Source organism: Plasmopara halstedii, assembly GCF_900000015.1.
Source record: "Plasmopara halstedii genome assembly, contig: Scaffold_526, whole genome shotgun sequence".
Taxonomy (NCBI): Eukaryota; Oomycota; class Peronosporomycetes; order Peronosporales; family Peronosporaceae; genus Plasmopara; species Plasmopara halstedii.
Genome location: NW_020187446.1, coordinates 47,015 through 70,772, shown reverse-complemented (window position 1 = coordinate 70,772; position 23,758 = coordinate 47,015). Strand labels below are relative to the sequence as shown.

General features: G+C 45.1%; 8 protein-coding genes across 8 annotated transcripts; 3 read left to right on the top strand and 5 right to left on the bottom strand.

Moving 5' to 3' along the window:
• Positions 1–4,316: 4,316 nt before the first annotated feature.
• Positions 4,317–4,847, bottom strand: PHALS_11063 (uncharacterized protein; the record flags this gene model as incomplete). The annotated part of the gene is made up of 1 exon (XM_024726593.1): positions 4,317–4,847. The coding sequence occupies one exon, from the start codon at positions 4,845–4,847 to the stop codon at positions 4,317–4,319; it is 531 nt and encodes a 176-aa protein (XP_024577254.1).
• Positions 4,848–8,863: 4,016 nt separating this feature from the next.
• Positions 8,864–9,139, bottom strand: PHALS_11062 (uncharacterized protein; the record flags this gene model as incomplete). The annotated part of the gene is made up of 2 exons (XM_024726591.1): positions 8,864–8,976; positions 9,085–9,139. The coding sequence occupies 2 exons, from the start codon at positions 9,137–9,139 to the stop codon at positions 8,864–8,866; spliced, it is 168 nt and encodes a 55-aa protein (XP_024577253.1).
• A 1,851-nt stretch (positions 9,140–10,990) lies between these two features.
• Positions 10,991–12,939, top strand: PHALS_11061 (hypothetical protein F443_10111; the record flags this gene model as incomplete). The annotated part of the gene is made up of 4 exons (XM_024726590.1): positions 10,991–12,256; positions 12,581–12,614; positions 12,712–12,862; positions 12,924–12,939. The coding sequence occupies 4 exons, from the start codon at positions 10,991–10,993 to the stop codon at positions 12,937–12,939; spliced, it is 1,467 nt and encodes a 488-aa protein (XP_024577252.1).
• Positions 12,938–13,648, bottom strand: PHALS_15474 (uncharacterized protein). Its single transcript, XM_036407459.1, has one exon. It carries the CDS (start codon positions 13,200–13,202, stop codon positions 13,008–13,010), a length of 195 nt encoding a protein of 64 aa, XP_036263159.1. The 5' UTR covers positions 13,203–13,648; the 3' UTR covers positions 12,938–13,007.
• A 778-nt stretch (positions 13,649–14,426) lies between these two features.
• PHALS_11060 (Phosphoesterase domain) lies at positions 14,427–15,359 on the bottom strand (the record flags this gene model as incomplete). The annotated part of the gene is made up of 4 exons (XM_024726588.1): positions 14,427–14,492; positions 14,558–14,629; positions 14,697–15,059; positions 15,141–15,359. The coding sequence occupies 4 exons, from the start codon at positions 15,357–15,359 to the stop codon at positions 14,427–14,429; spliced, it is 720 nt and encodes a 239-aa protein (XP_024577250.1).
• Positions 15,360–16,036: 677 nt separating this feature from the next.
• PHALS_11059 (Phox homologous domain) lies at positions 16,037–18,109 on the top strand (the record flags this gene model as incomplete). Its single annotated transcript, XM_024726587.1, has 1 exon — positions 16,037–18,109. The coding sequence occupies one exon, from the start codon at positions 16,037–16,039 to the stop codon at positions 18,107–18,109; it is 2,073 nt and encodes a 690-aa protein (XP_024577249.1).
• A 529-nt stretch (positions 18,110–18,638) lies between these two features.
• On the top strand, positions 18,639–20,235 carry PHALS_11058 (uncharacterized protein; the record flags this gene model as incomplete). Its single annotated transcript, XM_024726586.1, has 3 exons — positions 18,639–19,969; positions 20,051–20,109; positions 20,183–20,235. 3 exons carry the CDS (start codon positions 18,639–18,641, stop codon positions 20,233–20,235), a joined length of 1,443 nt encoding a protein of 480 aa, XP_024577248.1.
• Positions 20,236–20,573: 338 nt separating this feature from the next.
• On the bottom strand, positions 20,574–22,022 carry PHALS_11057 (lysophospholipid acyltransferase; the record flags this gene model as incomplete). The annotated part of the gene is made up of 1 exon (XM_024726585.1): positions 20,574–22,022. The coding sequence occupies one exon, from the start codon at positions 22,020–22,022 to the stop codon at positions 20,574–20,576; it is 1,449 nt and encodes a 482-aa protein (XP_024577247.1).
• Positions 22,023–23,758: the final 1,736 nt, after the last annotated feature.

The window sequence follows — 23,758 nt, the reverse complement described above, 5'->3', positions numbered from 1 at the left end:
TTGGCGGCACGTCGACTCTCTTTGAGAGTCGCGACGTTTGTTCACGGGTTAAATAAAGTTGATCTTGAACTCATCGGTGAGTTTCGTAATTGCATTGCCTGGCTTAGAGCACCCCCAGCGGTGCAGAACTGTATCGCTGCTTTGGAGCAGACGATAGCTGCTACAGACCCAACCGGATCAAAATAGCGAGGTCATGGTACGACCTTAGTAAGCCCACGTACAACACAAGATGTGTCCACATTATCGTTGTAATATGCATAGTAACACTTAATTACCTTTCGGCCAGTACCGTGAACGGACCGGGGTAGCACTGTTGTACCTTAGTTTATAAACTGCAGGTACTGCATGTATAGATAGGTATATTTCAAACGATAAAACCTGTTGCCCTAAGCAGCGGGGCTGCCGTAGCTCTTTGCTTAGAAGAAGCTAAGCTAAGGTCACCGACCTTATGTTCTTTACAAGAACCAGTACAGCGGATCTCAATCCGCTACCTCTAAGAGTACTTAACACCTTAACCAAGGTAAATACGCTCTTCCGCTTAAAATTAAAACTGTATTTAATTGTTTTATTTGCAGTAGAACCGGCCGTATCTAAAACCTTAGGTTTTTCCATTTAATATTGTATTATCTAACCAATATAGTTCGACCTATTTTATATGCAATACTACTGGTAATCCTGCCGCGTCGTGGCTTCTTGTTACGATGTAGCCACGCCACTGTGCGACTACACCAACATGTGTTATTCACACCCATATATGGTCACACCATCTTGTGCGACCTGCCTTTTTATACAAGGGTAAGTGTAATTCCGTTACACTCTCCCCCATTAAAATTGTGAATATCCACAATTCACATTTAACAGTCGCCTCACATGAGGCTCGCGTGCCTGAGAAACCGTTACGTTCTTAAGAACAACCTTAACCATTTTCCGCTCAATAAGCCTGTGTCTAGGACACGCAAAAAAACACTCGGCATAGCTGGTTCCGAGAGCGCCCGCGGGCAAAGCACTTTCTCTTCTTCTGCACAGAGTGCATCTCCGGACAGTACGTCCGCGGCCTCACGGGAAGCACTTTCCAAACCCTCGGCAACCGAGCACAACACAACGCGCCCGCCCCGGATGACGAATTGCGTCATCAAGAAGTTGGAGGAAGTCGACTACGAGTCAGATGCTCGTTTCCTAGCACGGGAAGACGAGGAGATTGAAGTGCGCCAATGGCGCGACGTGAGCCCCGCTCGAACCTTGCGGACACCGTGTCCGTTCTCCGACCTCTCGACTTCTGGGAGAAGTGGTATTGCTACCTATCGCCTCGACGAGGCACAGGAGCAGCGGCTCTCATGCGCTCGTATTTACGTTCGGTACAAGACCCTCGTCTGGATTACAGCTTCCGCTCGGCGGATTCCGCTACTGAAGCGAACGACGAGATCACTTGATCGTTAGGCGTAACGCAGTCGGGCCTTTGGCCACTACACAAGCTCAGCTTGATCAGCAGAAAGCTCTCCGAGCTTGCCTTTTGGTACCACAAGAAATGCCAATGGATCGGTACCGCGCTCGACTTCGATCTCAAGAAGGAGGCAATCCTGTACTCGCTGTGCAGGCTATTTCTGTGGTGATCGCACCTATCTGGTGCTGGGCACCAAGTTGACTACGTCAGCAGCGGATTATCCGCAGAGCGTGTGATTCGCGTCATTGAAGACGTTCTTCGCAGCGTCTGCGCTAAGACGCCGGGCGCTGGAGCGCCATGTTGCCACTCGTAGAGTTTGCACTGAACAATGCAGTGCATTCGTCTACCGGCTACATGCCGTTTTACGTGAACGGGCTGATTCACCCTCGCGTCCCCTGACGCCGCCATCCCATGGCTCAGGGCTTGGTGGGGGGATAGCCGAACGGCTAGCTGATGTCAGCCCCTCACCATCCGTAAAGAAGTCGATGACTTCTTGTCCACCAGACTGAGTGTCCTACGACACGTTCGCGATGCGATGGCTGATAGCCAAGACAAGCAGGAAAAATATGCAATTGGAATAATTAGAAGAAATTGAGGTCGGAGACCTGGTTTTATAAAATGATAAAAACCTTCCTACACATGCAGTCTCTGTTGTCTTTTCGACAAAGCTCCGTCCACGGATTATCGGATCTTTTGAGGTCGTGGTCAAGCGAGGCTGTGCGTTTACGCGGAATCTTTTGAGAAGGATGCGCCCCCACCCTGTTGGCTAAAAGAAGCGAAGGCCTCTATCGGAGACGATTGACTTCGGGAGTCCATATTGTCGAAAGATACGATCAACAAACAGCGTCGCTGTACCCACACCCTCGATGGTGTCCGGCGTTGCAGCAAGATGATCCATCTTGCTCAAACGGTCCACTAATGACCACCACACCCGTGTTGCCCGCCGAGTCCTTCGAAATACCATATACAAAGTCCATACTGATGGACTGCCAGCGCCAGGAGGGTATCGGTAAACTGGCCAGCGGCACCGCCGCATTCGGAAAGGGTTTCACCCTCTGACATGCGCACATATGCGCTCGTCTTCTTAAAAAGCTTAGGCTACCAATAGATAACAACTCGCCGAGCTGTACGTCTACTCACGACCGAGATGACCACTTAGTGGGGTGTCGTGGTTCTCATAGAGAGTACGATATTTTAAATCCGCATCGTGAGAAACCACAATTCATGGCGTAACCCTTGAATTGATACTTAAATACAGCAACCCGTTACTCAACGAATATCGGTGTACCCGTGCGCGCAAACGCGCCGACATTTTTTGTCCGAGCTTCCAAACGTTTTGCTCCCGAGAGCCTGTAGCAGCACTACCCACGTACTGTCACCCGCGTTTGCGGGGCGGATTAATCCGTCACTGACGACGTCTCCGTCGTGACATGAGCAAGCTCATAATTCGGTCCGCGTGACAACCTACCAGCCAAAGCATTCTGCTTTCCTGGCTTATACTTCACCCCGATGTTATATTTTGCAAGGAATGAGATCCACCTGACCATTCTCAGCGAGAGATGAGGCGACTGAGTGGCAGTGCGTAATGACGCATGATCTATGTAGATCACATACGGCTTTGAGCCCAGCAGATGCACCCTGAACTTGAAAAGCGTATACTTCATCGCAAGTAATTTCTTGTCGTGGTCTGGGTAGGAAGCCTTACGCTGGCGGTGGACTGGGTGGGCAGCCTTAAGCTGGCGGAATTTGAACGCGATCACCCGTCTCGCCCCTCGGCGTCTGCTTTTAGTAGTGCGCAGCCGGTGGAAAGTCCGAAGCGTCTCAGACGACACTCAAAGGACGATCGAGGTGTGGCAACGTCAGTTATGGTGCATGAGGGGGTTGTTTTTGACCCTGTCAAAAGCCTCCTGATGATCGGTGTCCCAACACCATTCTGTATCCTTCTTAAGAAGATAGGCAATGGCGTGCCATTTCCGCATAACTTGAGTTATACTTGTGCAGGTAGCTGGCGAGGCCAAAACACTTGCGCGAGGCCTTCTGGTTTTTTGGAGCCAGCCAGTCCATAATGATCTTGACCTTAGCGGCATCCGCACGAAGGCCACGCATTTCAATAAAGCACCCTAAAATGGAACTTCGTCCGCGCCGAAGATGCACCTATCAGCATAAGCATACCGCTTTTTCGTGCGCATGCATCCGAGCACCGCTCTCAATGGACGAAGTGGTTTTCCACATCTGTCCTCTCATGCCCCGCTCGACTTTAAACGAAGATGTCGTCGAAGTATGTCTGTGCATACGCCCGGTGGGGCCTGAACAATCGTGTTACAAGACGATTAAACGTTGCTGGTGCATTTGACAGCCCCTAGGGCATCATCAGCCACTCCTAGAGTATCCCGCTCGAAGTACTCACTGCTGTCATCGGAATATATTTCGCTCTAATGAGCAATTGGTAATTACCATCGACCAAGTCGAGTGCGCTGTAATTTGTACAGCAAACCGGATTGTTCTGGCGAACATCCTTCCTAGATATCGGCAGCTGTGCTGAAAAAGACAGCAGCGTTGACCTTACTGTAAGCGTGAACGATATACCACTTGCTGTTCGGCTTACGAGCACAATATGTGGGTCTCAAATTGGGAGACTTGCTCTCACGCAACATTCCTGCGTCGTACTTTGCACGGAAGACAGCTTCAATAACGTTGCACTGATCCTTGGGCAGGGGACATTGGCGTGTTTTGCAGTATTTAGTTCACGGAACTAGGTCAACCTCATGACACACGCCTCGGTCCGGAGGTAGGACCGAAGGCGGGTTTTTGGAGACGACGTCTTGAAAATCCTTTACCAAGAGATAGTACGGACCCTCAGAATCGGCGATCCACTTCATGCGTTAAGGACCCGCTTCGCATCAGCATCATCCAGAAGCGACGACGAGTTAATCTCCTTGATCGGTTTCATAATGGCCATACTGGCAAAATTGTTTTCCTTCAAGGCAACGCCGAACTCTTCGAAGGACATCTCGTCCATGTCAAGAAAAGCATCCACCGCGAGAATGGCCTCGAGGGTGACGTCGCCGTCTTCCTTTCCCGTCATACCGTTGACAAAAGTATATAGCTGTGCAATTTGTCTACCGTTGACACATACTGGGTCAGGGTCGACACCCTGCGTCTTGCAGATATCATACGGCTTCGCCGTCTTCCTCTCTCCAGAGATTTTACGTCTCATCAAGACCAGCGGGAATACGCACTCGGCCTCGTCCAGCGTCCCCACATCCTGCTCTATCGGAGCCTTGATATCACTAACAGCATCCGACAAAAAGCTGCTATTTCCGCAGTCTTCGTCCAGTGGATAACGAACCACTCCACGCACATCAGAAGGGCCTTGCCCAAGATGCCACGGACCTCGTCCTACCATGCCACTTTTTGAATGCAGCAACTGCTTCGAAATGTGAGCAGTTCATAATGGATTACGTGTCACTCTACGCGCATCACCGGAGCCTTGCCCTCGATTCACCGGAACTCGTACGACCATGCCACTCTTGGCATGCGACAACCGCTTTCAGAACTTGAGCAGTGTTTAGTGGGTAACGTGATACTTTACGTTTAGCACGCGCGCCATGCTCGGGACTCCTGTTAACCATGCTCGAGACTCCTGTTAACCACCCCGGTCTATTGCCAGCGCCAATCGCTCTTCTGCTTTCTAGTAGAGGTGGGTTCATGACTCCCCAAAGCTCAAGTAGGAGACGTGCGCGTTGCGTCCAAAGTCTTCGACCTCTAATCAATCCATGGATCATGGTGTTCCAATCATGCCATTCCAATGATAAGGTCGCACCCTGCATCCAAGTCTAAGACCAAGCAGCGCTCCACGCTATCAAAGTCAAGAAAATTGTCACCGAGGTCCACAGGGACCCTGGCACAGTGGCACAGTGGCACAAGTTCCAGTTGCTAAGCGAACAGTGGCGGTGCCACTCAACCGTGCTTCCAGGGCCTCAGCCTACAGTTGACTTCCTTCGATCGTAGAGCGTCAAGCATAATTGCCCGACGCCCCGGAATCGATAAGGATCTTCCATGGCTTCTCAAAGCTCTTCACGGTCGCTTTTACGATCGGCAAGCCCGGCTGGCCCACACGCTCCGTGTTCAAGAGCACGTAGCTCTTCGGGCTGGACCCTGCTTCCCTATATCTCTTAACGGCAACAGAACTCAGTTCTCCCCTAGAAGGGTGCCCTACGCCTAATTCCCCGCGACAAATCAGACTGGTTAGAAGCGAAACGTCGATTTAACGAATCTTTACGCGCCTTGCGTAGGGGATAACCAGACCGAAGGTGACGGGTGTCTCCACAGACAAAACACTGTTTAAACGCTGCCCGGCAGCTCAGAGCTCACCCTCCTCTTTCTCAGCATAGCAGAGATCCATTGGCTCAGGTCCGATCGACGAGATCTGATGGTGTGTATTCCAACCAAGTCGTGCCGACTCAAAGATAAAGTCGGCATTCAATGCCACATCATCACTTCTGATGCACACAGAAGACTTCCATTCTGGCCACGCCAGTGCGGAGGCCCTCTATAAAGACTATCACTGTGACATCCTCGGATACAAGATCTGCTGCCATTCCGGCAATGCGAGCTCTCAAATCTTGGATAAAGTCCACCAACTCCTTCTTGCCCTGTCCGGCAGCAAGGAAACGTGATCGCACGCGACATGCCTGATTAGGCGGCATGAACACTCGCAAAAGCTGACACTTTAGCTCCTCTCAGAGGGAGAACGCAGCCTTAACCAAGGAACCGCACGTTAGTGCTCATTCTCGCGCTCGCCCCCCGAGCTAGAATATAACTAGCGCTACGCGCTATAGCTCGTTTTGGAGCATGGTGGATGCCATAGCCATCTCGGCCTCTCTCACCTAGAGTAGGATATTTTCTTCATCCTTACTCTCGAAGGTCTTAACGATCACCATGAGCGGCCTGGGTCGGGAGGAATCATCTGTCGTCAACGGTGGCGTCATGGACGCAGTCGACGCTGACAACTTCTGCAGTGAATACTCTAGCAGAGCATTTTCATAGCTCAACAACGCCTCTATATCACTTCGGGCCGCTTGCACAACAAGGTGTTTCACGCCTTCAGGGCCCAGCAAGAACATCAGCTTATTAAGCCCGTCCAGCATGCCCTGGGGCGAATAGGAGTACTCCTCCATCCTCACAGAGGATCGGTCGTAACATCTCAGGCGTAGCTTGACTACGAATGCGTCCAAGTGCAGCGGGGCTGCCGCAACTCTTTGCTTAGAGGAAGCTGAGCTAAGGTCACCGGCCTCACGTTCTTTTCAAGAACCACTACGAGTGTAGCGGATCGTAATCTGCTACCTCCAAGAGTACTTTCAACCTTAACCAAGGTAAAGACGCTCTTCAAATTTAAAACTGTATTTAATTGTTTTAGTTGCGGCATAGCCGTCAATATCTAAAACCTTAGGTTCTCCCAATTATTATAGTAATACAGTAAAACCAAATTAATATGCATTACCACTGGCAGTCCTGCCAAGTAGTAGCTTCTTGTTACGGTGTAGCCACACCATCTTGTGCGATCCACACCTTTGTACGGATCAATCATCTTGTGTGACCCACCCTTTTCTACAAGGGTATGTGTAGCTCCGTTACAACATCTGTGATACGAAGCGCACAACATGCCGCACTTTACTCTCTCGACCCTTAGTGTCTCCACCTCGGTGCAGAGCACTATCGTCTTTACGAAAAGGCATTGAGGTCGTTAACATAACTAGCGACGATGCTATAATCAGGGCTTGACTCGCAGGCGGGTCTGCATCTAATCATTTGAATCTTTTTTAAGATCCCTTTTCAACTTGTTATTCCTTTGGCGTGCTGCTTGTTTTGTGCCGTAAAGATCCTGTTGTAGTAAGTACTTCATTGACGGGTAGGCTGGACAGTCAAAGCGTTGATGAAGGAAGCATATAATGAACTGAAAGCTTAAACAATCAATGACACATTGCAAACGGTGATTGTGGAGAGAGGGAACGTGTATGAATCACCACATTTAAGGAGCTGAAGCTTAAAAATTAGCCTTTTAGTTTGTTCTACAGCAGAGCATTATGCGAAGCTGCAGTTGCACATTTTCAATCAGCCAATCGTGGTAGCTCGTTGCTGTTCTCGTAGACTTTTCATACCATATTATGACTTTCACTACAAAATTTTGTTTGTCTGAGAGCTATACGCTTCACACTTTTTATGCGATCAATTTAAAGCCTGGCAAGTATTCATGTTCACGATTTAGTGTTTGACGAAAAGTTTTGATAAAGAGCGGTACCGCTCTACTTTTGCAGACTTCGAAGATAATTGTTCGACAGCACTGATCATTATCAAACTCGACATCGCAGTTTGTCGGACAATGAAAATTTACATTTATTCAATAGCTTGATCGATGTGCTGCAATTACTGCTACACGTTGCTTTTGCAATCGCAATTGAAGAAGATCCTGGTCCAACTTTACCTGAATACGAGGTTTTCCGATGACAATGTTAGCACTAGTTGAGATGATGGCAAACATTGAAGCAAATATATTACAATAGGTCCTTGTTTCAATAATCTAAGATATCTGTTATCCTACGGATTGTTACCTGACCTATCTTGACCGATAAACGGCTACCATGTCTCTATAGTTATAATATACATAACTATAACAGTAATTGTGAACATTACTGGAATTCTTGTAGCGTCATCTACACGCACTGAGCGGTGTAATCTCAGCGCCCCATTCTTCGCTTATCTTGAGTGTGATTTGTCACCGACTTGGTCTTGATACCCGTTTCCACGCGTTGAAACTTGAGCATCTTTGTCTCGAGTGCGTTTGACAGCATATCTGCTAGTTGATTCTTTAAGTCGAAATATTCTATCTGTTGTTACCAAAGTGAACTATTTCCCGAAAGAAGTTTTGCCTAATGTTCACATGCTTTGTACGAGCGTGGCAGCCTGCGCTGCTCGCCAAAACTATAGCCCCAGGTTGTCTTTCTCTATACGTGTGTCAAAGAGGCTTACGCTAAGTGGCAATTTATGCATGCTTATAATGCGCTAAATGCAACTACTATCCATGAGTATTGCGCGCGTTCAAAGTGCTTCTTTATGCTCTCAGCTTCGGCGGAGCTCAGTTCTGGTAGTTGGACTTGAACAACACCGGAGCATTTTCCATTACGATCAAAACATTTGATACCGAGCGTCTGTTAACGGTGTTACTCCCCTAATCTACATCCTTGTACCGTCAAGCACTTGTCGAACTGCTCAAGAGCCTTGTTTTGTTACCATAGCGTAGACCTATTCTATGGTGTCCAACCAAAGCAGCTTCAAAGAACGCATTATCAGATGTAGAGCTCAAGAGATCTGCTGCCGTAAATGTTTGCATCTCCGCGTTGTGAAACGCGCTTTATATGTATGTTATCGACCCGTAAGCGTGCCATACCTTCTTGCCAGATTGATTGCGCAGGCATTGTCTTCTTTTCCAGGATTTTCAAACTGAATGCGTATTGCTGGCGAACATTTCGATACTTCTATGCAGCAATAATTTTAGCATGCTGAGGGAGGCGTATTGGATATACAAGGTGAAAACCAAGATTTTGCATCTCAACCTCAATAGTAATCTGTGTAGACGTATTTACCAGCGATGCGCAAAAAAGCAGCGTTGTGATCTATGGACTTGTTAGTTCCGTGCATGCTGCCATATAGTACCGGTTATCTTCTTGGAGCATCTGTTCTATTTGCGTCCAATAAATGGATTTCTCTCGCAGACAGCACATCGTAGTTTGATTTACTTCTCTTGATATCCACAACAAACCCCATTGGTAGAATTCTAGGTGTCAGCTACAACAAAATATTTGTATGTTGCACGGATGCGCTCAGCACAATGTGGAAGATATTATTTGAAATTATTTCCGCCAGACAGTTTGAAGTCCTTGAAGATGACTGCTTTCAGCTGTGCATTAGTTTTATCGTATGGATAGCAGACATTTGCTTGAGCATCCGAGCTGCCTTTGCCATACCATAAATCTGCGACAGAGTTGACGTACACTTCACACGGAGGGTGTTTGACTTCAAGAGTCTGCTTTGACAAACGCCCAGAGGTTGAGTGTGTGCCTCTAGGAGTTGAACTGGATGCCTTTGGTCTGCTATTTCAAAAGTGCTATTTTATTATATTTTGATGTGTTGCTTTACATTCTGGAAATTTTCTGTCTTAAAACCTGTAGAACTCTAGATTATTTGTAGAATTCCAGACGAATTTCATAAAACCGACGAAGGCGAAATGTCAGGACAGTTGTGTTTCATAGCGCCATCTGTGGAAAACAATGTATGAATGCTCTAGCCGCAGCTGATAGATGAAGTTCGATTTCTCATTTGCTTTGAATATTAGACTTAGTCAGCGGACAGGAAAAAGTCAGTTCGACTTTAGATGATTGAATGAAGACAAAAGTCAGAATGGCTTCACTCAATGGACATACATAATAAGTTCAAAATCTATCAAAATGATCAAAAAACAAGTTACCAGAATTCGATTGGCTAGACAAGGAAGACTCTTGTGTATACATCTTGTATTTTACAACTAGACAAGGAAGACTCTTGTGTACATATCTTGTATTTTACAACTAGCTCATAAATCTGCACGCTCGATAGTATCAAACAGGACAATATGCAAAATTGACTATATACATGGGCCTGTTCTAACAAGTTGAAGTGACCGCGAGTCTTGTTTGCGGCTGACTTCTTTTTATGATTGCTCAGTCCACGCATCGTTGTCCTTTTTAACGCGATGGGTTGGAGAGTCACCTTTGTTAGCGCATCTGTTCTATACGTGCAATTCGTCTAAGAGAAATCATCGGACAATAATTAAAGCTCATTGTCAGACCTCGAAAGGAAAGCGGCCGTACACGCAACATTGCTCACAAAGTTCTTGTCACTTCATTGCAGTGCATACTAAGAGCATTTTACTTTAGCGATTGAATTGAAATACTTGAACTTCAATTCAAAAAGTACCTTGCAACTGAATGCTGAGATGGGTACGTGAGCTTTGACTCACGACGCATACCAAATGTGCCTCTCACTAATCCTGGCTCAGTCTTTTATTAATACATTAACTTGCTTAAATTGTCATGGTGTATTTTTTCTTACCAATTTGAGTCCATATTAAGAGGTCATTTTTCATACAGTATTGTTATGAATCCGGACTATGTGGTCATTTTTTCCATATGTCTTTTTGTCACTTCATACATCCCCCACACCACCATAAGACTATCTTAATCTGTTGATCATTTCTTTTTAAATGATCGTCCTTTACTTGTTAAAATGCTAGAGGATCTCGTTTACGGTTTTTAGGTTGCTTGTAACTTAAAGCTAGTGATAATAATAACCACCATAAGCTATTTGCTGTACTGCACGATATGTGTTTTCCTGAGCACATACATTTGACAAATCCAACTCAGAAAGCTTTGATGATCAACAATCATTTTTAAATTAGCTTTGAGCTACAATCATTTCCTGGTGTGCTTTAAAGAGTGTTTTTTGCTGTTCACCATGATAGTCTTTCGTGACTTGTTATTGCCGATCATGTTCGTTGGACTCACTATGACATACGTGCATGCTAAACGAGAGATTTCACACGCTCATCGAGACCCTGATTATGGACTCACTGTCATGGAGATCATAAAAGCACGCGGCTATGACGTTGAGGAACACAAAGTCACGACGTTGGATGACTATATTCTAACGATGTATCGCCTGCCCAAGTCATACAAAGAGAGTCAATCAAATGTTACGACAATGGCAAAAAAATTCGCTGTATACTTAATTCACGGACTCCTTCACACAAGTTTCACGTTCGTCAGCAATTTTCGCAACCAAAGTTTAGCTTTTATCATGGCAGATGCCGGCTACGACGTTTGGCTTGGCAATAATCGTGGTACAACCTGGTCAAACGAACACGTCACTTATTCAACCGACAGCGATGAGTATTGGGACTTTTCATGGCAAGAGATGGCTCTCTACGACATGCCTGCAATGATTAACTACGTCTTAAATACAACACGTCAGTCGAGTCTGAGCTACGTTGGACATTCGGAAGGGACCATGCAAGCGTTTGCTGGATTCTCACTCAACCAGAAGTTAGCTAAAAAAGTCTCGTACTTTGGTGCACTCTCCCCCGTTGCTTACGTCGGTCATATAGCGTCACCATTATTCAGATACCTGGCTAAATTTCATCTGGATGGTCTTCTTACACGTTTAGGCATTCGTACATTTGGAGAGACAAACTGGTTGATTCAAAGTCTTTTGGATAAATACAAATGTTCGATAGCCGGCCAGTCGTGCTATTCAATCATCAATGCTATCTCAGGACCATCCAACAATACAAACATCACACGTGTACCAGTGTATCTTTCGCGTACACCCGTGTCCACATCGGTCAAGAATCTAGTACACTTTGCTCAGGGCGTTCGAGAGAATACGTTTCGATTCTATGACTATGGATGTAGATGTAACAAAGAAATGGGGCTGGCTAGATGCTCGAGTCGTAAGTGTAAAAACAAAGAGGTCTACGACGCGTTCGAGCCACCTTCCTTTGATCTTGGAGCTGTGAAGTACCCACGTATGGGGTTTTACCGAGGTGTCGATGACTTGTTAGCTACCAGCACAGATATTGCTCAACTTCGCGCTGGATTGAGAAATGCAACCATACTCACTGATCGTAGCTACAAGTATAACCATATTGATTTCACGTGGGCGTACAACGCTAATGAAGTTGTCTACCAAGACCTCGTCACTCAAATTACCAAGTATGTTGATGTTAGCTATTAAACAGCAAGACAGGTTTTCGAATTGAAATTGATTATGAAACTCGATTGTTTGATATCAGAAATGAGATTAGATATACTCATATCGATTTTTTATTATTATGTTCAAGTAATCAAAATATTTTCGACTATAAGTACTTTTTCAAAATATTTTCGACTATAAGTACTTTTACGTAGTTGTGCAAGCTAAATGCAAAGTGCCGTTGATAAGTAAAGCGCTGAAACTAGCTTTCGGAGTGAATTTGAGATAACTCAGCGACTTAGCCAGTCGGAAGAAACGTTTTCACGTCATGTGAGCAAATTAGTATTACCATAGAACTGCGTCCAAAAAAATATTGATGCTCAAAAAGGTAGGACAATCGCGATTTTTTCGTCCTGTGTGTAATCAAACATCAGCTCTTTTTCTTACTTTATACATACGCTCTGTGCATGGGTGCCTTGTGTCAGATCGTCTTGTTGGGATGATTGACAAATGTTCAAAGATAAATTGTTCAGGGCAGTCACAGGGTAACTTAAACACAAATATACTTTTGATTGGTATGGGGAAATGGCCGAAGATGCGGAATGTACGGCGTAGCCAATTTAGAGTCAAATACGGGTGCGTAGTCAGCAAACTAGTGAACTAGGGATTAATACTAACCAAGTTATTGTTCAATCAGGCTATTTGTCGCGTAATTTGCTCGATGCACTGCCAAGTGATACGCTCTGTGTATCCGATGTAAGTCTGGTGCAATATGTCGCCATCACCAATATCCGGTAGTCGGGAACAGCACTGAGGAGCTTGAATTAAACAAATGGTGCTCTGCTTCTAAAAAAAGAAATATGCAGGCAAAAAATAATTGAACAACGTCCAGGCATTCTTTCAAATGAAAACTGACAATGCACAAAACCATCTCATGTTGTCTATTTCGTGAGCTAGTGCCGACACTCAAGCACATTTTACTACTTTAATTCGGCCTGGTTTCGTTAATATAACATAGATGTTTGGACGCTGATGGTAAAGATAACATCTCGTGTCTTACTGCCAAACGGAATTCAAAGAATTAACACTAGCACATTCTCGAATATCCCCTGATGCAATTTGTTTTCTAACCACTGTATATGCTCAGACTAAATAAATAATCAAATTGCACGGCGACAGAAACCAAGAAACATGGCAAGGAAATAACTGCCAAGAGATGACGTATGTCCTGGCGGCGGCCAAGGATCTGCTGATTATAATGTTCAAATATTTGCCACACCATGAGTGGTATCCGCAGATGTTATGGCTGTGAGCACAGAAGTGTATTTCAATCAAGAAGATTATTGCATTTAGACCTAAAGTAAAGAATCCCTCTTCATGAGACGGGGCACAACCTTTAAGTTGGAGAATATCAGTGGCCAAGATTTTATATGAAGCCATGGAAATCCCTGATAGACTTAACATCATTGTGCAATTACATGCGGTTCATGACTGTTGAAAAAGTCGTGGCGTTGAGAATTTTAAGAGCGGATATAATCACCATGCATCTTGCGTTGAGAACGCCAATCGCAACAACCACCTTTTGTATTTTTACATAACTGACGATGACAGCTTGGACTGCTGTTTGGATCTTAATCTTAATTTAAGATACGAGCGTATCGAGCCATGGATCGACGAGAAGCCAAAACGAAGGTGCTACACACTCTTTCTAATGGAACGTGATGAGTCATGAACTCAGGCAGATCATAACGTGCCAAATTGAATTATTTAGTACGTACACCGCTCAAATTAAAGAGTGTAGTACAAAGCGTCTTCATTAGGTTTCTTGAGAACCAACAGACTCTTGTCGTTTGATAGCCTGATCCATCTTACTTTTAAGATCTTTTCGGGGAGGTTTTCAGTAAAGTGTATGAGAATGGGACGCAGTCCGACAAAAATTACGTATCGATGTCGTGGAATGGAATCTTGATGTTCAAGTCAGAACTGAAATAAACGCTGCATGGAGTAATCAGCAAACAAAATACTGATTTTTTATGCTTAGTTCAAAAAAGTAAAAAATGCGCTCATTCAAATCGACATGAACATATATTTCAATTGCTTGATTGTAAATGAACTACGCAATTGTACTGGCGTGAATGTAGAGTGCACAGTACATTTTCTTTCACGTTTATCTTGATTTTAGACTTGTAAGCTTACATATCTAATCCTTGTCACCGCTTGGCACTTCGTACTGCTCCTTTGCGTCCACGTGGACCAGCGTATTTGTCTATCAATCAAATAATTGTCAATTAATAATGTTTAAGTATCATCACCACTGCTTAATCATCATACCGGAATGATGCACGCCGTAAGTTTCTTGCCGTAACAACATCCGGTGTCCAAACCCGTCGCAAAAGGCTCTTGCTACGATCATCCACGAGCTGAATTACCCTTTACAATATAAAAGTCAACTTCACTTCAAACTTCTCACCTGTAACCCTGCACTCGCGGCATGCCCAAAGTACACATGTCTAGGCCCTTTCCAGACCTTTGCCCACATTTTTGGCTCTCCACCGCACTCACTTTTATATTTTTTCCTCTCTAATGCCACCCACTTGGAATTATCATCCTCTGCCTTCTCGCGCTGCACAAAGCGCATCCTGTACAGGTGTAAAAGTTTCTGTTCCTCTAGATCTACTCCTGGCACGAGTCCGGCGTGTACCACAATGATATTACCATGATTCGGCAGCGAAATTGAGTACGGCAACTGCTCAAGAAACTCGACGTCCTCGAGTGTAAATTGCTCCACATACGAATACCAGGCCGAGCCGGGGACGCGACCACCTTTCACATACTGGTAATACGCGATTAGAGCAGCATCGTCATGATTTCCACGCACACATAGCGATCCTGAGTCACGCACAAAACGCACAACCTCCAACGACTTTGGTCCTTTGTTGACGAGGTCACCCACAAAGACAAGACGATCAGTTTGAGGCGAATAACGACACGCATGCAACAGCAACTTCAACTCGTCGAAACATCCATGCACGTCTCCAACGATCAACAGGCGTGTGGATGCAGCCACATCGTCAGCCACACGGTGCACGACCGTGGGGAGAGCCACGTCAGGGTGTGCCCGCTCGACCACCATCACTTCAGAAGTAGAGACCTTAAGTTATTACCTTAAAGTATCAGCCCAAAGTATCAGCCCATTATTTATCGAGACTGTTCTACGCATATTAAAGCCTAAAATATTTACTTAAAGACATACATAACTTGTTAACATAAACTGTACATTTACATTTATAATATTCAGAATAAAAATACCTCGGCAGGTCGGACGACTGTTATAAAACGCTTTATCATTGTAGGCTGCAAGGTCGCTTAAATAAATTCGTAGCTGATCGAATGTCTCACGACAATCTCTAAAACTATTCTCAGCACGGTGATCACTGCACTTAGGTATGTCGTCTTTCTGCATGGCTCCAGTTGGAAGTAAAGATCTAAGACAGGACACGTCATCAGGCAATACCGAGTCCGCCTTTTTCTGCAGGCTAGGGCTTCCGATTGTATGTTGACTGCGCGATCGCCAAGAGCTGACTCTCCCCCCATATCTCTATATATCTTATACACATGGCCATTTCAACTTGATTAGTCTTCTAATATTCCTGATTCTCCGTATCCGATAAACTACGACAAAGCCTAAATATTCGATTTTACAAGCTCTCTATCAGCTGCTTGAAGCACTTTCAACACTGCGCCGCATTTCCACCCGTCCTACTTTACGTGTCTACTCTTTCTTTCATTGCTTAAAACCTGACAACGTCCATGAGTCGACTAGTGGTTTCGATCGGTCATGTCGAATTTACAGGCAATCGAGAAGTTTTATATGTCGTCAAAGTGCAGCAGGATGACGATGAATGGGAAGTTCGACGCACGTACTCGGACTTTCGTCGCCTTCGTGATGATATACAGCGCACTATGAGGGATGCACGTACGCACATATTGGACGATACGTGTTCAACAGACTTTGTGCGTGGTTTACAAGGCTTGCCATTTCCTGCGAAGCGTCTTTTTGGAAGTAAGAAGGACCACGTTGTCAAAGAACGCGCTGTCGAGCTCTATCGCTTTCTTATTAAGCTCTTGCTTCTCACACATACGTATCGCAAGGCACAAAAGTCACGATACGAACATTACGTGCAATCAATCCCAGACCATCAGAAAGAAGCGTTTGTATTACTGCAGGAACGTACCCAAGCTAGCATCAGCGTATTTTACCTACTACGCGACTTTTTAAAGCCAATTACTATCAAAACGGACCTCTCGTTGCAATCAGGAGAGTTATTAGGATCAGGAAGGAACAGTGCAGGCGAAGAGAGTGATGATGTAGTTACAAAAGCCATCCGAGAGAGTAAAATTTTGGCTATGACTAGCTCGAATCTTGGAGAGAGAAAAAATTATCGCGAGCTGGAAAAAATGTCGTTGAAGCGACAAGCACAGAAGCAGGTATTGCAAGAAAAGGAACAGCATCAATCCCGGCAACAGAGTATGGAAGTGGCAAAATACGCAGATGATGAGACGGGAGAAAGTTCGAAACTTGATGCTAAGTCGATGCGTGATCAATTGCTTCAGAATCAGCTCAGCTCGTCTAAATGGACGAATGAGCAGCAAAAGAAACGTCATCACTCTTCACCTGGACACACAAATAAGGAGTGGAGAAGCCGCTCTGCACGTACAACGACTTCTGCGACGACGCAGAGCTCCGTTGCATCATCTTCACCCGATGAATCCGAGCCAGAAATGGAGAAATTGACAGCATTGTCGGCGCTTGCGTCATCTACGTCGTCTCCAGCTTCTGCGGAGGACGTTAAACTATTAAATTTGTCGTCGTTAGCTCATTATACATCCAAGAAAAGCTCTCGAGGCGAAACTTTGTCCAGTAATCACTCTAAGTCATCGTTACGATCGAGTAAAGACAAAAATTCGCTTGCTTACTCTTATCACGACAAGACAAACTCTTCCCGTACGAAAAGACGACCCAAGTCGGCGAAGAATGTGCAACTTAGTGACTCGGAGCGCATGTCGCGTGTTAGCTTGGCTCTGAATGCACAAGCTATTTCGATTCACGCCCAACGCGAATTGGAAAAGTATTTGACCGAATACAGCGCAATAATGATTTTGCGGTTTGTGGACCGATTTATTAACAAAGCAGTCATGAAAGCACCGGGCTGCTACCGTGTAAATGCATCAAACCGCCTGGTTATCGATGGTCAACGCTTTTTCAACGAACTCGTGGAAACATTTGCTGACTTGCCGGACAACTTAAGTGAACTTTTTCGTGCTGGAAGTTCTGACGATCTCGAGGAGTGGGGATTTCCACCAGCTCTCGACAAGTACGTGCAGTTAAAGTGGGACTCATTCCAACAGGCCATGAGAAGCAGTCAACTTAGCTGCGAAACTGGACACAGCAGTGCCGCAGATCAAACTTCAGACTCCGAGAGTTCCGACACGGAATATGAATATGAAGAAGTCAGGGGTGGTGGCTACATGACGTCGAAACAGCATTTCTCGAACGATGAAGAGTCGATGCTGCAGGAAATGATAGCGAATGGCACAGCTGGACGGGAACAAGTGCAACGTCTTCGACGTCAAACAGTTGAACAAACCTGGAACCGGCGTATAAATCCAGGCTCCAGATCTCATCGCGTGATTGAGGAGGCTTCCTCATCCGATTCGGAAGAAGAGACACGACTTCAACAGAGAGAGAAACGGCGATCAAAGCGAAAGGAAGCAAATAGAAGCGTATCGTGTAATGTGGAAAGATATCAGAAGGAGCAGAATGCAAAACGAAAGGACCGCCTGAGTCGATTTGGCAGTCAGAGTATTGGTGGATTTGTGTAAATTACGTTCGAGCAGTAGTTTTTGTGGCCCAGCAGTGAATATGATAGAAGCAAGATGTAGACGACTTTTACTTCACATAGTGAGATCAGTCATCTCATTGCATTCTTCAAAACCTCAATGCCATGCTCAGGCAATATGTGCAGTAACAAATTCGTGTAGTTTTTAAATATATGCAAGCAATGATGCTGCTTGTAAGTTATAACGATACTTTTCAAGATGTTCGTTAAACAATCATTATGTGTCAAGTAGTTCAGTTATTTGTGAAGCGTCACGTTGGTGATACGTGAAACTTTTCCAAAGCCTAGTGCAAATTGGAATCGGATGATTCGATCTGACGTGGCTTGCAAACACCTTTTCGCTGCTTGATCCCATGATTGTAGTAACCCTCCAACTATTTTTCAGGTATTCCTTAGTTTATAAGCAACAAGATCAGAGATACTATCCTTGACTGAGGATGACTCATAAGTGGACGTTGAAAAGATCTAGTGTGACGCTGCTGATTCTCGTAGCACAAGGTACTGCGATTAAAATGATTGAAGTGAGCGTGTGCCAAGATGCGACTTTCCAGATTCCAGCAAGTCGTGGAGTGGTGTGTTCGGGGAATAGTCAGCAACCTCATGGAGTTGAATGCCCTCGCATTGGCGACGCAGCTTCTGATGATTGCTACTCGTATCTCTACAGCTACAACGGTAGAAGTTGTGTCGCAAAAGAAGATGCTCTATGTGTGTATCTTAAAGGAAGAAACGCTTGGGGGTGCACCTTTCAGTCGACTCGATGCAATGATAAGTGGGAGACCTTTAAAGATATTGCAGTGCATAGAAAATGCCCGACGTGGCTTTACTCGAGCCAAGACGCTCCTTCTACAGGTAAAAGGGACCCATTGGATGATGAAAATTATGCCAATACGATGTGGTTCATCAAGACAACCGCGTTAAGGGAGCTTGACAACTGCAAGGGTGGCACTTCAAAACAATCTACAGTTGCTCCCATTACTACATCACAAATATTAATCAATTCCATAACGGTCCCTCGAGTAGAAACACTTCCAGCAGCGAATAAATTAGTCCGTTCGGATATGTATACTTTTGAATCCGCGAATGCTAAAAGTACTTCGGAAGCGGATCATGTTACTACGTCATGCGCAATAGATTTGACCAAAGAGAAGGGAATTTCGATGCTCTCTCTTATACCACCGAAGACTGACGTGTCCAAGTTCTCGCTGACCGGGGAGTTAAAGAATCAAATGGATTCTTCTACTTCAAGCGCAAAAGTGTTCCAGCAAACACGAAGTCCCAAAGTGAAGACGATAGACGAACCGATAACTCTTGCATCGGAAAACGCAATTAACTCAAGTCAAAAATATATTAACAAGCCCCAGCAATCGAGACTAACAGCGATAATCGACACTTTAAGTCTTCTTGATAGTACCAAGAAGAAAATAGCGACTTCTTTGAGCCTTACAATTGATAAGGCTGAAATGTCGCACGAGTTAGAAGCATCGACGATAACTCCACCAGCAGAGACCCGTTTTTCGATTGCTGATAGCGACTTTGAAGATCAACTTACTGCCTCCCCGGCTGTAATACACGATTCAATGAGCTCGAAATCGTTTTCTGCTTTATCTGCCAAAACACCTTGTGCTTCAGTGACTATGGATAAGCAAACGAAACTTCAGACTTCCACAAAGGCCGATTTCGTGACTATCACATCTATAGGAATTTCAGCTGTAGCAGTGGCCGTCATTATAATCGCCATTGGCAGCATCGTCGTTTTAATGATTTCAGGTTTTCGTACACGGTATCGTTTATCTCAATTGCCACCTGAAGAACATCATCGTAACCATGAAATCGTGCTCACCCCGTCAGAACCTTAACAAATGTAAGGTATAATGCAACATATTGTATACTATGAACTTTTCGCAATCGCATTTTATATAGGCAGCTTAAATTTGCTAAATACGGAACTGTGGTATCGAAGTGACTCGATAAGAACCTCGAGACGTACGTGCTCTAAGGTCATGCCCTCAGCTCACAATTAATTTGATCATTTTCAACTTGTTCGATCTCAATGCAGCGAACTCTGTACATAGCCGCTATCGCTTTGGCGGTAGTATGTGTACCCATTGAGGCAGCTTATCTTCGTGGAAATGCAAGCGTGTCGAATAATTGTAGTGCTCCAGTGCCAATCTATCAAGGCTTGGTAAAGTACTCAAGTACGGCTCCAGGCTCGACAGCAACATATTCTTGTATGAGAGGCACAACTATGAAAGGATCTGCAACAATTCATTGCTCGAACTATGGTTCATGGTCACCACAACCGCCTGAATGCCGAGTCACGTATAATACTTCAAAAGACAACACTTTTAAGAACCACGACACTGGATATTTACTATACTCTGGATAAGTCTAGCGATGATACAAGTATAAAATATATGAAAATGAGACTATGTAATATTTTTGCATGTTCATATGATCTTTTTACTATTTGGCGACTTTTTAATTGGGACAAAGGTAAGCAATAGATAGCATACTACAAGCCCAAGATGACCAGCAAAACGCATAGAGCGAAAGCCTGCGACGGCATCTTCCCACGATAGCACTACGAATGACACGGCCAAGTAATTTACAACCATAGCGGTACAGATCATACCGAAAACATCGTAGAGCGGTTTGATTGGGCTATCGACTACATACGGACGCACATGACGTCGAGCCAAACGGTTCACGGCTGTTGCAAGGGGTACTGTAAGAAAGAAGAGGTAGTATCCTGGGTAAAATCCGTGCCACAAAGCAGAGACCAAGTACGTTGCAAGCAGCGAATTGCCCGTTCGGGTGTACACATAGCGCTCCAGCCAATTCTGTGTGCCCTTGTTCCAGGCCCGCGAGATCTCGCGAACATTGGCACCAAGCTCGAACCCTATGATATCGACGTTGCTGACACCATCCCAGCCCTTGGGGTTATTTTGTTCATCAAACCCTTCGAATCCAGTACCAGTGAGCACAGTCGCACCTTCCGCTAGCTTCCACGCTAAGTAGTACTTGGCACGCGTTAAGAAGAGCGCAATTAATAATCGTCCCCACTTTAAAAGCATGGACTGGTCATCATCATTCAAAATTTCATTCAGAGCTGCGAAAGCTCCAAATCGCACAAATAGTCCCATGAGTCCTAAACCGAGTGCGAGCTTTGATAGCGCCGCATATGTAGGTGATATGTTGCGCCGAACGCCATTTCTATCCACAAATCGGGTCCGATGAATGGCGTCGCTATATTCCTTGTATTCAAAAGCCGGACCAGCTAGAAATGTCGTGAAACAGTAAACAAACCCGAGAAATTCGAGCAGCGATGGAATTTTGGGAATCGCAAGCTGCTTGCGCGATTGTTTCACCATTTTCATGTGCTCTGAGTCACCATCTTTTACTGTTGTCGCATTAGCGACGACCCCATCGTGGTAATTGAAAGCAAAACTTGTGAGTCTGATGAGCAGTAGCATTTGACTAGCGGTTGAGTCCATACTCCAACCCATATAATTGACCCGCATGCGATGAAGATGCAGCGCTGCTACGAACAACATGTTGGCAAGAAACACCACAAGTGGTGCCGTCTTGTGCGGTAGTACACACACCATTGCGTACGTAAGCAACGAAGATACTAACGAGTGTAACCATCCTGTGCCATAGACAAACTGGGCAATGCTAACTCCAGCACAAATGTGTAACCAGTGCTTAGTTGCAACATTTGGCACTTTACGCACTACGATCGCTAATGGATACGCAGCTAAAAGGCAAGTGACACAGCGCAATTGGTCCACAGGAACTCCCACAAATTGTGAGAGCTGTGCAAGTTGCTGATTTAGCAAAGTAAAGCGTAGCGGGGTGGCTGCATCAGTTAGCGTTGAGAAGAACTGAGAGATCATGAATAGTAGAGAAAGTGGAATGGAAGGTTGTGAGGATGACAAGGTCGCATGGATGCAGCTTTAATTGATGTCATGTGCAAGTTGAGACGATGACGCTCGTAAGAAGTAATTAAATTATAGAGGTAAGATTGATGTAGACAAGTGTGATCAAGATGCATGGTTAATATCATGGATGAACGAACAGCTTCTACTTGAGCGCATACGACGATCCAGGTAGATAGTGACTTTTTGGTGGTTGATGGAATAAAAAGGCAGTCGATGACGTCATTAACGCTTTCAAATTTGACCTTGAACATGAAATATTCTGGATTAAAGATGAAATTATCGCGCATTGGATACCAAAAAATGTTTATACGATTGCAATTTCTTTCAACGTATCGATTTGAGCAATAATGTGCGCTGTGATAAACATGACAGGTCACAAATCTGTGAAAATCTCATATATTAGGAGATCATGACTTACGAATACAGTGATCGTGTGAACTTACTTGAGCCTTATACATTTGGTTAAGTTGGATCACAATTCGGTACCGTTGTGTGCGATTCTCGTTACTTTGGTGTTATTGTAAATATTCATGATCATGGAACCGCGAAAAGGAGAGGTTTGACGTATATGTGGGCTGCAAGCAGCAGGTTATGTCATGAGGACAGTAGTGTATGTATTAAGTATTATTCTAGGTAAAATCAATCCTGACTCCATGTACGCTTAGAATAGCAGAGCGAGCAAACAGTGAGAATTACCTAAGAGGCTCTTCGCTGGAACAGGAAAGTCCAGTATTTGTGCCTCTGCGAACGCGAGCTTTGAAAACTTAATTCTTTCTGTGCCAACTGCACAGCAATCCCATCACGTCACCCTTCCGATCACCAAGCTAGGAGGTCATACGGGAGATTGAGCACTTAATTTCCTACCTTGTTAAAAGTAGCCTTTCAAACGTAAGATGATTTGAAGCGACAGACGTCGGATGTGTTGATAGTCATATCAAGTTCGTTCGAAGTTGTCAAGAAAGGCGAGAAGTGGTGTGCTTTGTGAAGGACTCTAACTGCAGCAATGGCGTCCGACCCTTTTGGAGGAGCGGTAGCGGTTTTTATTTTTGCGAAGGCTATCTGAGCGGCTACAATACCGCAACGAGACCTTCAGTGCCCATCTTACGTATTTTGAGAAAGCAGTGAGCGTCACATTCAATGAGAAGCACAATTTTCTTGCGCAAAGGAAAGGCTGGGGTGCTGGGAATGTAAGCTTTACAAGCGCGCCAGATACGATAGAGCTTCCGCCTAAAGCGTTAACTTAGCTTAATTATATATTATACGAGACGCAGAATGGACGTCACGGTGACAGCTCATCGCGTCAAGTTCCTGCAATTTAAGATCCTGATTGTATATATGAGATAAATATAATAGCTTCAGGTCTAGGGTCATTGCCACAGCAAGGCCAATCGGCTTCCGCTGGTGAGAAGCGCGCTGTGAAGGGCAACGCTTTCTTTTCTCTAAAAGGGATAAAGTTCAAGGATGTGCGAGCCCGTAAGTGGCCACGGCACTAAGGTAATCCGGCCGCTATGAAACTTAGACTTGCGCAATCTGTCAAACTAAAGGGGTTCACAAGATTCGGTAACAGAACTGAAGCTCCCACCGATACACCAAAATCATCATGTGTAATTGGTCGCCCCATACTCTGTGATCAGTGTCAGCGGGGTCAACTTCTCCCGACTGGCTCTCAAAGCCTTCTCAGTTGTGTCGGC